This window comes from Apis mellifera, linkage group LG15, assembly GCF_003254395.2.
Source record: "Apis mellifera strain DH4 linkage group LG15, Amel_HAv3.1, whole genome shotgun sequence".
NCBI lineage: Eukaryota > Metazoa > Arthropoda > Insecta > Hymenoptera > Apidae > Apis > Apis mellifera.
In genome coordinates this window covers 9261569-9277424 of record NC_037652.1, presented here as the reverse complement: position 1 = coordinate 9277424, position 15856 = coordinate 9261569, and the positions used below count along the sequence as shown (strand labels likewise).

Genomic DNA, 15856 nt, shown 5'->3' with positions numbered 1-15856 from the left:
TTCTTTAAATTGTAACAAATTTTTATAATTTCTAATTTGATGAATCAATTAACAATCAATACAAATAAATATATATACAATAATTAATTTATTTTCGCAGAATAAAGCTAAATTTGTAATTTCGAGTGTTATAAAATATTTTCTAAATATTAATTTGTTCAATATACAATATAATTATTTTTTATCAATATAAATATAAATATCATAAAATAATACAAAAAAATGTAAGAAAATATGTAATAAACAAATTACTATAAATTTTAAATAACATTTTTTTATTTCGATACAAGTTGTACATTTTTTGTTGTAAGTTCTTGGATATAGATGATTTATTTTCATTGATGTTTGAATAAACATTTTTATTCCATTTCGGCCGTCCCATCGAAATAAGTACAACATATGTGCAACATAAATATTTACGTTGAAGTACATTTTCTGTGAAAAAAAAAATTAAAGGAAGAGGAGGGACGCAAGAGAAGGACAGTGATACAGCAATGGAATATTTTAGATTTTTTTGTTAAAAAAAAATAAAAAAAAAAAAATAAATTTTTTCAGTTGATTTAATAATTTCATTTATTATATTGTATTATATTATATTATATTATATTATTTAAGAAGATTTTAATTTTATTATTTAAGATAATACAAAGAAAAGTTTTAATTTAAAGTATTCAACAAAAAAATTATCCAATTCATGTGTATATTAAGAGTAAATTGATCGTGAGTATATACATATAAATGATAATGTATATTATGATTTTACACGATATATTTTTAATTTCTGTAAATATTTTATAATATAAATTATAAGTAAATAATTTTTATTTCATAAATAAAATAATGAATCTGATTTAAAAAATTCCTTAATATATTACTTAATATATATGATAAAAAATAATGATTGTTTGAAAAGTGCAAATTTCATATGTACACGAAATTAAAATTGTTAATAGTTCAGATTAAAGCATGTTACTGTTGGAATGTCAATAATTGTTAATTCATAACCTGATTTTTGTATCACTTTTGTTTTCCTTTTTTACTATTCTGAAAATTATTAAACCATATACTGAGTATTTAAAATGATAGTATTTATATTTAAAATAAATCATTACCTTATTTACAAGTTGAAATTTTAATTGTTGTATTTCTTCTGTTTGCGAAATAAGTTTTTCATTCATATTGGCAAGATGTTCACTCATAGTACTGAGTTGTGCTTTATAGTTTCCTTCTTGTATTTCTTTATCTTTCTGTAAAATATTAGAATTTAAAAGTGCTTCTGTAAGCGCAGATTCGCATTTTTCTCTCTTTGATTCACTTGTATCCAAATGAACTTGTAGAACTTCGTTCTAAAAAAATTCTAATTAAATATATAAAAGAAAAATAATAAATTTTTTAAAAAAAATTACGTAAAAATATATTTAATTACAGTTGCAGCCATAGCTAAATTTTTTACATGATAAATATGTTTCTCCGTTATTAATTTGTCAATTTCTTGTTGGAAATAATCTTGGATTTTTGCTTCTCGAGCCTCAATTTCTTCTGGTATTGCAAATGGTACTGTTAATCTCCCAATCTGTGAAAAATATTAATATAATATAATTAGATTACTTTAAAAAAAAAAAAAAAAAAAAGAAAAAATTATTTAAAATATATATTACCATATGATTTATTTCTGCAAGTTGTAAAGATTCATGTTCAATATTATTTGTATATTCTTTTTGCTGTATTTCATCATATTTTATTTTAAGTATGTGATATTGTGCCTTCCAATGATTAATTTCTTTTTCTAATACTTCACAAGATTTTGACAAATCAAAATTATTACTCTCTTCTTGTATTTTATGAGATCGGCCTTCATTAATAGATTTTGATGATCTACGCGATGCAGATGGCGATGAGAGTGGAGATGGTTCTATTTGTGGAAGATTCGAATGTCCTATCCTATTATCAGATTCATATCCATCCCGTTTACCTTCATTACTAGACCATGAAACGCTTTCCTCTTGTTTTTGTTTATCACTTAATTTTTTTTGTAAATCATTCCTTTCTCTTTCCAGTTTATCTACAATATTTTGATATTGACATTCTAATTCAATTTTAGATTTTTCACAATGATCTAATTTAGATTCTAATTGTTGTATTCTTTCATTTAAAGTTTCAATTTCACTATCTTTATCACTAATTTGTGATAATAATTGAGCATTCTCAACTATTTTTTTCTGGAATTCCTCGTCTAAGATATGATTCGACGATGCAAGTACTTGGCTATTATTTTCCAACAATTTATTCTTCCCTTTCTTGGATTTATTTTGAGCTTTGTCAAGTTCTTCTTGCAATACAGTTATACGTTTAGTTAATTGTTGATTTCGAAATGATAAACTATCTAATTCTTGTTCAGCTCTCCGAAGTTCTACTTCTTTCTCTTTTAATTGCTCTCGAATATCCGCATTTCGCGCTTGCTCATCAATCACAGCTTTTTTTAATACATTTGCTTGGGCACGAATCTAAAAAAATTATATTTTGTCACAAATATTTAATTTACGCAAATATTTAATTACAAAAAACAAGAAATACATTTTGAAACCGATAGAAATAGTAAGGGTAATTATTATTATTTAGAAAATAAATACAAATAATATTAAAATATGAAATATTTCTCTTACTTTTGAGTATTCTGTAGCAATTTTTTGATATTTTATTTGCAATTGTCCATTGACACTCTCCATAACGTTTTCCATTCTTTCGATCGTCAATCTGTTATTGTAACTTTCTATAGTAATCATTAAAAATTACTTATTGTTAAAATATCTGTTGTAGTATGATATTTTCTAACAAGGAATAATATATACATATTGGCACTTTTATATAAATGTCAATGTCAACCAGAAAATATTGAAAATTTTTAACGAATTTGTAAAAAAATAAAATTAATTATTTGATAAAAAAATGTTGCAAATGAAAAATAAATGAATTTAACGCCCCCAAATAATATACACTTTTATACGAGATTCTGTATGTATTTTTTGATGACTGTCAATTGTTAAAGACTATTCTACTAGAGAGAAGTTAGTCGTTAATCGAAATTTGAGTGTGAAATTTTGTACCCATTATTTTATTATTTTACCAACTGATAATACAAATTTTACAATATATTTTGTATTTATTATTTTTAGTACATTTTCTATATTTTTAACACATGATAAAAAATATTTTTTTGTTTAATTTTTATAGACAAGATAGAATTATCGCTTGATATTATTATTTTATTTCGTAGCATGAAAGAAAAATGTTGGATTGAGATTGTTACATTTATTAAAATTATTTATTATTATATATTTATTATTATTACATATTTAAATATATAAAAAAATATTTATACGATACATAAAAATATTATGGAATTAAATTTATTGCAAAATATTTTCGGTTATTTTTAAATCTATCTATATGTAATCTAATATGTGTCGTTTAAATTAGAATATACAAGATTTGCGAGAATACATATAATATATAATATATAACATAATATATAAAACAAAATAATTGCACGTGAATATTACATGTAACATGAACACAATGATATATCTGATGTAAAATGAAAGTAACAAATAATAAATATTAAAATTAAAATATAAAATATTAAAATATGAAAATAACAAATAATAAATATATAAATTAATAAATTAATATAATTAATTTTCTTTTTAGTATTTAGCAGATAGCGTCATCTCTTTGAAAAATCTTCAAACATATCGTATTTCTATGTATACAATTGATGTACGTTATTACATTATATTTTAATTTTTGCGAAGATTTGAAATAAGAAGCTTTACCAATCAGAAAGTTAAGATCCAAATGAATCAATGCGCATGAGTGGTACGAAATAGAATCAGTCTATAATTGAAAATCATGGTGACAGATAGGTGCATTTCATCGGTTGAACGTAATTATGTAAAATTTTTTATTGAACAGTGTATTATGTTATTGTTATTAAGCTTATTTAGATTATTATCAAGGTTTGTTTAATGATTATTAAGCCAGAATTGAATATCGTTTCAAATTTTAATCGTTTTTTGTGCACATTTGATCGGGGCTTCAAAGGCGGGACGATTTCGAAAATATATACTTTTTTTTATATATGTTAAAATTGAGAGTTAATTCGATAACTTTCATGCATATAAGCATAGATTTTTACTTTATTTTGTATCTTTCGAATGTATTTTGCGTACATATATTTAAATTTTAGTACGATACAAAAAAACATTCTGATTGTTTTTAAAATCGATTCATTTCAAAACATACGATCGATGTGATACAAAATCCCATAAGATTGTCACGTTATTTATTTTTCATCCGTGGTTACCACGGATCATTAATCAAGATTGTACGTCAATATCGTATTTACAACGTACACAATTAAATAGAAATAGAGATAATCTGTTTATATTTTTTATCAATTTAAGTTTAAAAAAAAATGAGACAAATTTATTATACAAAAATCAACTTTTTTGTCTCTCGAACGTATAATTGTTATATGGAGCAAATTAAGTAAGGATACTTGTGTACATAAAAAATATAATAGGGGCGTCTAAAAAATAATAAGAGAAAGATAGAGATAGATTAATTGATCGCCGTCGCCATCTTTAGAAAATTATTAGAAACATCTTTTCAAAGATAGGAGAGTAAGAAATCGGAAATATCAGCTCCATCTCTCGAGTAATTTATAAATCTTTGGTAATCGGAAGATGGCATTGATGATCACTTCTTTATCTTCAACCTTCTCCCACCTTCTTCTTCTTTTTGCGTATCGTGTTTTATTCGTGATATTCCGGAGATGGCGCTGATTCTCTAATTTGTATCCTATTTTTATCCTTTTCTTATCTCATCTATTTATTCTCTCGTGTCATATCAGAGAAGGTCGAATAATATCTTCTTGAATATATACATGTACATATACATATACTTTTTACACATGCTCGCAAGAAAAAAGAAAAAAAAGGAATAATTTTTATTTTTATATGTCGTATTTTTACATACATGCATGTATAATTTACACGTATATGTTTTTTTTTTCTTTCACTCATAAAAATTTGAGTTAAAAGATTAATTAATCGTTATAATACGTAACTATTTTGTATGTGTTTTAACGAATAAAAATTAATTTTTAGAAAATTACAAGAGAAACGAAATTTGATCTTATCGTTATTATACGTGTAATATTAGTATTTCGAGCAAAAGGAACTCGACTATACAACTCGTTTATAAGTAAAAATAAGTAATAAAAAATGAATAATTAATTTTAACAACAGAGAAATAAACGATGGATATTGGATGGATAGCGAAACGCAAGAGTAGTATATTTATATATATTTTATACGTTGGGATGCGGATTGTCGTTGGCCGGAGAGAACGGAGAAATATAGAGAAAAGTGAGATCGAAAGATGGGTGTACTCGACTCCGCGTTGTTGCGTATTCCTCGATGAACGGTTTGCGGTGAAACGGAAAGGGGAATAGAATCGAGAGGGCTTTTTCTTTCGAAGAAACGTGTCGTATTACGTCGGTGGATACAAGGGGAGGAATCTCGTGGAGCCGGAGCTGCTCCCTTTTACTCGCTTTTTCTCTATCTATCCAGAGAAACGTATACGTATAACCCCGCATTAGTCACGCTCGTTGGAGCTTCTTTCTTAGCGAATCTCTCCATGGTAGACGCGACCGGCATTAACTAGGTCGGCTACGGCTTCAGGTAAGAAGAGACAGAAGGTTACGCCTCTTTTCGATCTCTCGCCTCTTTTCCACCTTCGGGGATCTCGTCGCCCGACCAACTCGCTACTTCCTACCTTCCGCACGGGAAAATGAAAGCATCCAGATTTAACGAGCTCGGTCTCGGTCTCGGTCTCGCTACTGTCTGTCTGTCACTTACTACCCGCCACCTTTTTCTAACGTAAATGTTCTTCCGGATCGAGCCATGCCGACCCACCCATTCTCTCTCTCTCTTGCGAAAGACGTTCTTCGATGTTGTCGAAACTCGTAACCAACGAGTCATCATCGATCAATTATAACCGATTGTTCGATTCGGTTTTCATTATCTCGTTTTATCCCGAGAAAACTTTCGGAAGAATGATACGAAAAAAAAAAAGAAAAAAGAATTACAAATACACAACGGTATGAACGATGAAAATTAAAGCGGAGGGATGTCGTACACGTGAATTAACTGGTGAATTTTAAAGCCGTTTGAACGCGCGTTATATAATGTGACGGGAATTGGAATAAATGAGAGTAGCAGATGGTTAGTTGGCGAGACAAGTTTGGCGAAACAATCGCAACGTTTTGAAAGCCCCCGTATAACCTTTTGCTTCTCGTTCCAACGAGGGTTGATCAAAGTTGAAAGTTAGCCTTGTATTCGTTTAGTTCACGTAACACGTACGTACAATTTCAATCTAGGATTTCCGCTATTTATCGTTTCGTCTGTTTTTTCGATCCGAAGTCGAAAACGGATCGATCCCTTCCCTCCCCCCGTCGTTTTATCGCCTCGTTTTACCGCGACACGTCCAAAAGTATCGAGTTGATAAACTTTCGTTACCTTTTTTCCCCCCTCCCCTCCATCCCAAGCGGTTCGAGCGGTTCGTGGCGTTGATCACCAGCAGCAGCAGCTGGAACGCGGCGTAAGAGAAACGGTCTACGCCCTAATCGGTCGGCCGCATCTCTCGAGTACTTGCGCCACTGTTCTCGAGCGCTCGCTCGTTTCCCGCCCCCATTATTTTCGCAAGCACTCGCTTGTTTCTGACGTCCGCCACCTTCTCGCGCTAGGCGTGCTAGTCGCATACATTATACGCACGTATAAGTCATTAGTCTAACCTTTTATTTGCGAATCCACGTTTCGAAATCTGTTTCGCTTTCGCGAAAGCAACATCTGTCTACGCGTTTCGTTCTTTTAGAAAAAAAGAAGAAAAAAGGATCAATACGATACACGTAATTATTTAAATAGATTAATTTGAAAGATTTCGACAAACCTTCTTTTTCTTTTCTACGCAGATTCAACGTAAGAAATATCACGTTTTCGATGGATAGATAAAACGGATTTCAAATGCGAGTATATCGAATATCGATCTAGGAAAATCTCGATTCGTTTAAAATTCGTAAACAAATTACAAACGAATGGAAGGGAAATGCAAAACTTGTGCACCACTGTTTACAAGTTTACGCTCCCTTTTTTCTTTTCCCTCTTATTTCCACGAGATGATACGTAATTACGATACTCCACGAAATCGCAGGAAAAATATATTCGAGGAATATTAGCCGTCTCGTATGAATTCGGATCGCATTGAATATGCGCGCGCGCTCATATGCGTGTGGATTACAAATAATACGAGCATTGGCGAATAGAATATGCGATATAGAAGTTTGTAGTACTTCTACGTGTGTGTATACGCATATATACACACACACACGTATATGGAGGTTAACACATGCACGTAGGTATCTTTCTACGATGCACATATCTGATACTCGATTTCATGGTATGGTAGGTGGTATTTACCATACGCGCTTGTGTATCGCGCGTGTGCTACGCGTGTGGTATGTAGTATGTCAATATCATGCTGCACTGCCGAAAATATGCACGGGATATGTGTGCACGTGGAATATACATGTATACATATACCGTGTAGCTAAACACAATAAGCGAGAGTATGCGATCCGTACCGTATTTTCTATACCTATACTCTACGTATATATATCTCTACATCTCTTTCTTTCTCACCACCGCAAATTCATAACGTATTTCTCATCGATTTTTATCGTTAATAACGTACAATATATATACATATATGTAATAATAAATCTTGAAACGAATTTTTATTTCAGAATTTTCTCGTTGATAGACTATATTTAATCTATAGTAGTAGTTGCTAGTTTGAATTCGTCGTAGGGCGAATATCGGCTCATTTTCGTTTGTTATACCCTTCCCTCCGTTCTTTTTGTCTTTTATATCTCTTTTGGTTACCTACCATTACCCTACGCTACCATCCACCATCCACCCACTGTCCCACGAACGCACTGTTTGCTTCTCGTTACCGGAATATTTGTTTATGATTTGATACCATGTTCCTAAGTCATGGCAAATAATATAGATGGTATTCGTATTCGGCATGGGACCGGTCCTGCTTTCGAACGTTATATGATTGAGAAAATGTTTCTTTTTTTTCTCTCTCCTGTTCGATATCCCATTTCTGCAAGAAAAAGAAAAAGAAGGAAAGAAATATTTCTAATTCCAGGGATTAAAACAGTCGATCGAAGGAAAGAGCGAGACGATGAAACGGGATATCCTCACCTTTATCGATCTACGATCTCCCATCCGTCAATTTTCATTTCCATTTTCGCATTAGCAATCGTCCGATCGATTTTCATCTCTCGTTCGAATACTTGCACTCGGCTCATCACTTGCGATCGAAATTAAAATTTGCAAAAGAAAAAAAATATATTAGCAATCTTCTTCGAAACGAAAGTTGGAAATTAAACGAGGATAGTGTATAATTATTAATTAACGAAAGAAGGAAGGAAAAAAGGATCGGTTCGTTCGTTCGAATTTTCTTTCTCCGCGTTGGCGTAGGAGAAAGGAAAACACGGGAGGGGGGGGAGATGGTTCGATTAAACTATCCGCCAACCTCATTTCGCTCGAACGCACGAATGTCGTTAACGAAATTCGTTAACGACTCGTGCGATCCTGTCGTCTCTCGCGAGATTGCTTCCCGGCCCAGTTCTTCCTCGATCGGACCGATCTCCCGCCAAAATCAGGGGAACCTGCTCCCTCCAATACGTGCATCTCCATTTTAAAATTCTTAAGCGTTTTCGTATCCTCTTTCCTCTATCGATTCCTCGAAGTGACTTTTAAAATCTTTCCAAAGAAAGGAAACGAAACTGCGAAATGGAGAAGAAAACACCTCCTCGAAACGTTCCTTGAGTGGAAATGTATTCGAATAATTTTATTGATTCGGATTTTAGAAGTTGGAAATAAATGGAAGATGATCGAGGAAAGTAAAGAGATAATTTCGAGTATTATTTCTCGTTCGGTAATCGATCGAGGTCGCATTGTTCGTATGCCGCGCGCAACAAACGCCCTTTTCCACTCGCCTCGCGAGAAACTATCTTGGAGGGAAATTGCGTTCACCAGGGGATTTTCAATGAATTTCAATCATATCTTAGCTATGGAAGAGCGAATAGGTGAATTTACATTTTTCTGCAATGCAAACATAAATTTATGCCGCATTACGAAAGACGGACTTATTTCATGAATAGTATCTACCAGACCTCCCAACGTGTCGAAAATTTATACATATATTCATTGAACGAGATATATATATATATATATTAATCCCATGTTCTGTTTAAAAAGCGCGCACGTTCCTTACGTAACTAATAATTTCCATCGTCATTTTTATGCAAAGATAAATACGGATAAATTTTTCCGACATCTATAACGATGATAATTGTAAAATAATCGCCAATTCCAAAACATTTTAAAACGAAGATTGGAAAACCTTTGGTCCAAGAGAGAGAAAGAAAAGAAGAGAAACGTCCATTCTGATCCCAGATTCCAATTTATCCCGACAAATTTGCTTATATATATATATATATATATATATATAAATACACACACGTGTATATTTATACAAATTTAAAAATGAAAGAGGAGAACGGGAAGGATTTTTTCGATCGACTGTACGTTCATTCACTCGTACGGATATAACGGATATTCGGAGCGCGCGACGAAATTGTTATTCATGGATATTTACCCACCGTTTGACCGCGTATCGTGCGCAATAATTGATAATATTTTTTGCTTCGACGCGTATACACGCGTGCCCCGTTATCCCGCGTATATTTATGAGATTACGAGCGATAGCACGTGCGCTTTAATAAGGTAAGGACAGGCAGCTGGCCGCTGACTCACTACCGAGACAACGTCAACGCGCGTTATAAAGCTAGATAGGAGTATACTCGAGGGTATACTCGAGCCGCCGATCATGCCAGGCTCTCCTACGAGCCCTCTTATAGATCCATACGCATAATTAAACGCGACTATAAACCAAGATTGCTCCCCCCTCCTTTTTACGAGGCAAAAAACTTTCCCTCCGATCGGATCTTTCGTCGCCAAGAGTGGAAGGATCGATTATCCGTTCAGATTGAACGTAAACTCGAGATATTTTTATACATTATACGAGAAGAAATTCGATGAAATTTGATTGAAAGGGGGACGAAAAAAGAAATAGGATACAGGAAGGAAAATCTTTTGTGACTCGATATCCGAAGAAACGATCATCTCTCCGTTACGTTGAACTATTCGTCGATATTCGACAAATCGTGAACGAACAAACCTTGTGTAACGAGAAGAGAGAATGAAATTTTCCATTTGGCAACGGAACATCGAGGCGATGTTACGCCACTGTTGGAAATCTAGAGACGGGACGGGAAACGAAGAGAACAAAGATGAAAAGGAGTGGGAGCAGGAACGGTCGATATACATAACTCTTGCGAATATATATTCTCTAACTAGGTTTTCGAAAACTGGGGCGCAAAGTCCTTGGATTGCTAAAATTAAAAGATCCAGGTGTACCGATTAACACGGGGATGAAAGTATATGTACAGTAAAGTAAAATAGAGTGAAAAAGAGAAGTGCGAAATATGACTAGGAAAAGAAGGAAACACCCTTCCCTTAACTTCTTTCCTCGCTCTTCCCTCGATCGAATAATTCCTTTGGAAAGATTAAAACGGAATGTCTTTTCCTTTCTCTTTCGACCTTAATGAAAAAGAAACTACAACGATTTGATACGAAAAGGATCTATATTCGTTACACGTGTAATTAAAAATCGAGAATTTTCTTAAATATTCGTGATATATAATAAATTTTTTGTAAAAGTAAATACGAAAATAGTTTTATCTCGATCTCTCTCTCCTCTCACCGCGTTTTATCAGATTTCGTGCGACGAAGAGAAAAGTAATTTTACTAAGCCCGAGTATGGGTGAATACTCAAGAGTATCGAGCGACGTTTGCGCCCTTGCATGATCGGTCACCTATCCACGACAAAAGTTCAATTTCCGACCCACCCAACGAATCGTTTAATTTTTCATAATTTTTCCTTCGAATGAAATCCGTCCAACTCGGTTCTTTATTTTAAAAAAAAATAATAAATCGATCGACTTTACTCGAGCAAATTTCGTAATACATCTCGCAAATGAGGTACAAACGAATTATCCTTGACGAACGAATCACGAGACGAAACCGATCTTAAAGATTCTTTTAAAAGAAAAAGTTATCCATCGATTCCTAGGCGTTGAAAAGTATAACGCGAGAAGAAAGGATAAAGGATGATAAGGAACGAACGATCGAGCGAAGGTTGAGCCGAAACGAGGGATTTCTAAGCTTTGATCTTTATCCTTGGCATGACCGGTTTGTTTGACCCGTTGGATCCGAGCCAAATAGGAATTGGCTATTGACCAAACCAATGGTACCTAAATTACCAATGCGGCCCGTTCTACGTGCTGGTGGATGCTTGGCCCTTGTTACGTGTCGTGTATTTGATTATCTACGTGCTGGTTTATTACGGTCTAATATCGCGACACCCGCGCGCATCTCCCCCTATCGCTACGATAACTATCGTCCTCGAACATGCTCCCCCCCTCCCAATTCTCCTCCTCCTCCTCCTACTGGTATTTGGACAACCCAGGATCCGTCTCGTGTCGATAATCGTTAAACGATCGATCGATCGATCTTTCACGATATCGGTAAAGATCGGCGATAAGTTTTTTAACGCGATTGTTACGTAACGCGTCGAGGAGATAGAATCAAGGAGGGAGGGGGAAGAGGGAGGACAATGTGAAAATGGAGTAAAGTCGCAGGGACGGTGACAAATCTCGAGATAAAGGAACGAAGTAAGGTAAGAAGTAAGGACAAAGAAGGGAGGAAACGTTTCCGCGAAGAAGAAAAATAGAGGCGATTTAGAACGGCGACGTGGACCAATTCACCTTCCATTCTGTATCTCCTTTGTATATTCCAAGGATTTCCACTAATGAAATAATTAAAATTACAAACTCCGTGTACCGAGAATGAAGCGGGGAAGAAAGGAAAACGATGGGGCTTCTCTCTCTCTCCGATCCGTGAAACGGCTCGTCGCCTCTCCTCTTCCCTTTTGTTCCGTCGTTTCGTCGTTCAACGATCGAACAGAAAATCAGAGAATCGTTCAACTTTCGACGCAATTCAAATCGATTGAAATTAAAAATATAAATGGTAAACGTGTATTTATCGGTTTTAAATCGAATAATTCTCCATCGTGCGTTTCGACATTTTCAATGTTTTTTAAAATTTTTTAGACGTACGAAATCGGAAAAAGGATATCTTACAACGACGTTGTACGACGTATCGATTTTTAAAAAGATTATTTGCCGTACAGATTTACAGATCGACGTCGGATTGCTCGCTCGCAAACATTTCTGATATCGCGTCCCGCCGGTATCGGTTTCAACTATGCGTCAATCGCGCGTACTTTACCGGCGGAGTAACAGCGACGTATCCTTCGTCTCCGATATTCGATCGAACAGCGATTTCGGCCTCCAAGATTTCTCGAACTTTGCCTCGTTCTCGCTCTTTCGGTCAAATGAAAGGATATAAAAATATCTCTCGTCGTTAAACGAACCGACTCAAATAATCGCGTTATGAAACATTAGATATTCGAGAGTTGACGATAATTTTGCGCGTTAAAAAAAGGGAAAACTCGTATCATTTCGATCGACATGTCGCGTCCATTAAAAATCCATTCGCGTCAACGAGAAACTTTTCAATTATCGAGTCGATGCTTCGACCGACAAGACAAATACAACTCCATTAAGCTTCTAAGCTCTGGACAATCTCTTCCACTTTACCTAATACCATTTTCATCCTTTCTTTTTTATCTTTTTCCACGGATCGCGTTAACAACGAACAGTCTTCGAATCTCCTCCTTTTATCTTAAGCCTAATAAATTCAGGAAAACGATTCGAAACGACGGGAATGAAAAAGTTTGCTTACTTTTTGCCTAATTATCTGCCTCGGTTAGATTTATCCCGCGGGATCGAGACGTCAAGAGCTGGAAGATGTATCGAAACCTCTTCGATCGACGAGGATTCTACAGGTTGCTCTACGCTTTCCAACTACCTTTTGTTTCCAATTATTTGATACTTTTTTTCTTTTCCCTTAACTTTGCTTATCGTAAATCGTGCATCGAGATAATTTCCACGTAGAAGTATTGGGTTGGCAACTAAGTAATTGCGGATTTCAGTTGAAGTTGATGACGACCTAATCAAAGCAATAATCGATTCGGATCGTCACAGTACAACTCGTGAGATTGCAGAGAAGCTTCGTGTATCGCATATATGCATCGAAAACCATTTAAAACAACTTGGCTATGTTCAAAAACTCGATACATGGGTTCCTCACGAACCGAAAGAAAAGCGTTTAACGCAACGCATTAACAGCTGCGATTTGCTAAAGAAACGTAATGAAAATGATCCATTTTTAAAACGACCGATAACTGGCGATAAAAATGGGTTGTTTACAACGATATCAAGCGGAAAAGATGGTGGAGCAGGCCACGTGAACCGGCTCGAACAACATCAAAAGCTGGTATTCGTCGAAAGAAGGTTTTGTTATCAGTTTGCTGGGATTACGAAGGAATTGTCTATTTTGAACTCTTACCACCCAACCGAACGATCAATTCTGTCGTCTACATCGAACAACTAACGAAATTAAACAATACGGTTGAAGAAAAGCGGCCCGAATTGACAAATCGAAAAGGTGTTGTATTCCATCGTGACGATGCAAGGCCACGCGCATCTTTGGTCAGTCGGCAAAAATTATTGGAGCTTGGTTGGGACGTTTTGCCACATCCACCATATAGTCCTGACCTTGCACCATCCGATTACTTTTTGTTTCGATCTTTACAAAACTCCTCGAATGGTAAAAATTTCAATAACGATGATGATATCAAATCGTACCTGATTCAGTTTTTTGCTAATAAAAACCACAAGTTTTACGAACGTGGGATTATGATGCTGCCTGAAAGATGGCAAAAGATCATTGATCAAAATGGGCAACACGTTACAGAATAAAGTTATTTAGTTCCATGAAAAAATTGTCTTTGATTTTCTAAAAAAAATCCGCAATTACTTAGTTGCCAATCCAATAGAAAACATGGTCGGCAGGGAAGAGATTATTATGGAAAATCGAGAGGGAAATCGAGGGTAATAAAAATATGGTATTTCTAGATGAATCGGACGAGGGAGTGGAGTTATCGTCTCGACAAATGGACGTTACGTGTTGCTTGGAAACAGGAAGTATTCCACGGGAAGAAGGTGGACGCGGCGCGATACAGGAGGAAGGAAAAAGCAATGCAGTGAACGTTCAGACTGGAGAGACGTTTTTACGAGACGACTAAACAGCTGTAAGCTCCGCGTTTCTCTTTTTACAACCACTTTTCCGCTTGACACTTTTGTCATCCGTAGGATTTAATTCTCGACGGGTTTTCGAATTTTCTTATCTCTATCTCGTCTCGAATTATCGAACGATTATCAAAGATCGACTGCCTTCTTTCAATTCGTGTTTTCATTTCGAGACAAGACTGTTCACGCGTCCAAAGAGTTTGTTTCATCCTAGGAAATCTAGGAAATTTATCGTCCGAGAGTCGCCTCTCTCTTTTCATTTTTCATTTTTCATTCCGGTGGAGAGAGAGAGAGAGAGAGATAGCTGGCGCAAATCGAATATTTAACGCGGAACGCAATATCCACACCGCTCTCCGTTTTTAATTTATCCGTTTTAATCATAATCAAACTGTATATAATTGCTTTTTCGCGGCTTCGCCTCGCACTTTATATACGGAGTATACAGAATGCGTGACACTCGTGATTAACATTTTAACCAAAGTTGAAAATTTAGAAATTGAAAACGCTTCGCTGGGAATTTCGCTTATCGAAGAGTGTTGTTATGCAGATTATGCAACAGGTATTCCGTGTTCCCTGTTACTCTTCCTATATCGTTGATTAATCGTTGATAACGAACAACCGCGCGATTAAACTTCCTCTTCTTCCTCCTCCTCCTCCTTTTACTTATACTTTCTCAAAGTTTTCCGTTGACGCGTCGAAAATCCGTCTCATCCTTCTCCGCCGGGAGATCAAACGATGAACCACGGTTGAAACGCGAACGAAGGGCAAACAGTTGTTCGTAGAATTTTATCGATTCGTAGAAATCGGCAATCTTGATTAAAGCGATCTCTTAGCTCGTAACGCGGGGGATTGTCTCGCAGCTTTCGAAAAGTTTCTCTTCCGCGCCAATTTCTTCCTATTCCCCGAGAATTCGCTTATTCTCGAATAATCATGGAATAAGTTTGGATAATTTGAATAAAAGTATTCATCGATGGAATACGTAATAATACGTCCCCTCCTATTTTCCAATTTATCCCATCCTATCCCGTTTTCCCCAACCCTTTCCTTTTTTCCTCCTCTCTTTCTCTCCTTTTTCTTATTGGAGAAATTTTCCAACAATTTTCTTTTCAACGCGACGGATCGGTTGAGAAACACTGGCGACAAAGGGGAGATATACGCGCGTGGCAAGAAAATATATTCGCGCCCCTACGTCCATTGGGAATGACGATGAATGATTCATCGTAATTATATTTAACCATATAGTAACTCGTATAACGTTTCGTGAAAATTTGTTGGAAAATTTTGTTGGCCCGTTGGGATCTTTGATATCGATCCTCATTCTTCTTCTCCCCACGCGTTAGCAGGGAGCGCGTTAAAAAAAAATAAATTATTACTTTTTTCTTCTTC

General features: G+C 35.0%; 1 protein-coding gene and 1 long non-coding RNA gene across 4 annotated transcripts; both read right to left on the bottom strand.

The window, feature by feature from the left end:
* Positions 1-1015: 1015 nt before the first annotated feature.
* LOC724380 (protein phosphatase 1 regulatory subunit 21) lies at positions 1016-3061 on the bottom strand. Its single transcript, XM_001120215.5, has 5 exons — positions 2664-3061; positions 1659-2504; positions 1427-1573; positions 1113-1346; positions 1016-1044 (listed from the first exon to the last, which is right to left on the bottom strand). Exons 1-5 carry the CDS (start codon positions 2781-2783, stop codon positions 1018-1020), a joined length of 1374 nt encoding a protein of 457 aa, XP_001120215.2. The 5' UTR covers positions 2784-3061; the 3' UTR covers positions 1016-1017.
* Positions 3062-7830: 4769 nt separating this feature from the next.
* Positions 7831-11622, bottom strand: LOC102654248. 3 transcript variants are annotated; one of them, XR_001705776.2, is made up of 3 exons: positions 9793-11622; positions 8331-8439; positions 7831-8229 (listed from the first exon to the last, which is right to left on the bottom strand). It is a non-coding gene; the product is annotated as an uncharacterized LOC102654248 (long non-coding RNA). The 3 variants fall into 3 exon arrangements; XR_001705774.2 differs by having other exon boundaries at positions 9797-11619; XR_001705777.2 differs by lacking the exon at positions 9793-11622 and adding an exon at positions 8665-9600.
* Positions 11623-15856: the final 4234 nt, after the last annotated feature.

Coding starts and splice junctions, on each gene's coding strand:
- LOC724380 (XM_001120215.5), bottom strand. CDS start 2,783: ATGATTACTATAGAAAGTTACAATAACAGATTGACGATCGAAAGAATG. Junction 1,574..1,658: donor TTGCAGAAATAAATCATATG/GTAATATATATT, acceptor TATTTTTCACAG/ATTGGGAGATTAACAGTACC. Junction 1,045..1,112: donor AATTTCAACTTGTAAATAAG/GTAATGATTTAT, acceptor AATAATTTTCAG/AATAGTAAAAAAGGAAAACA.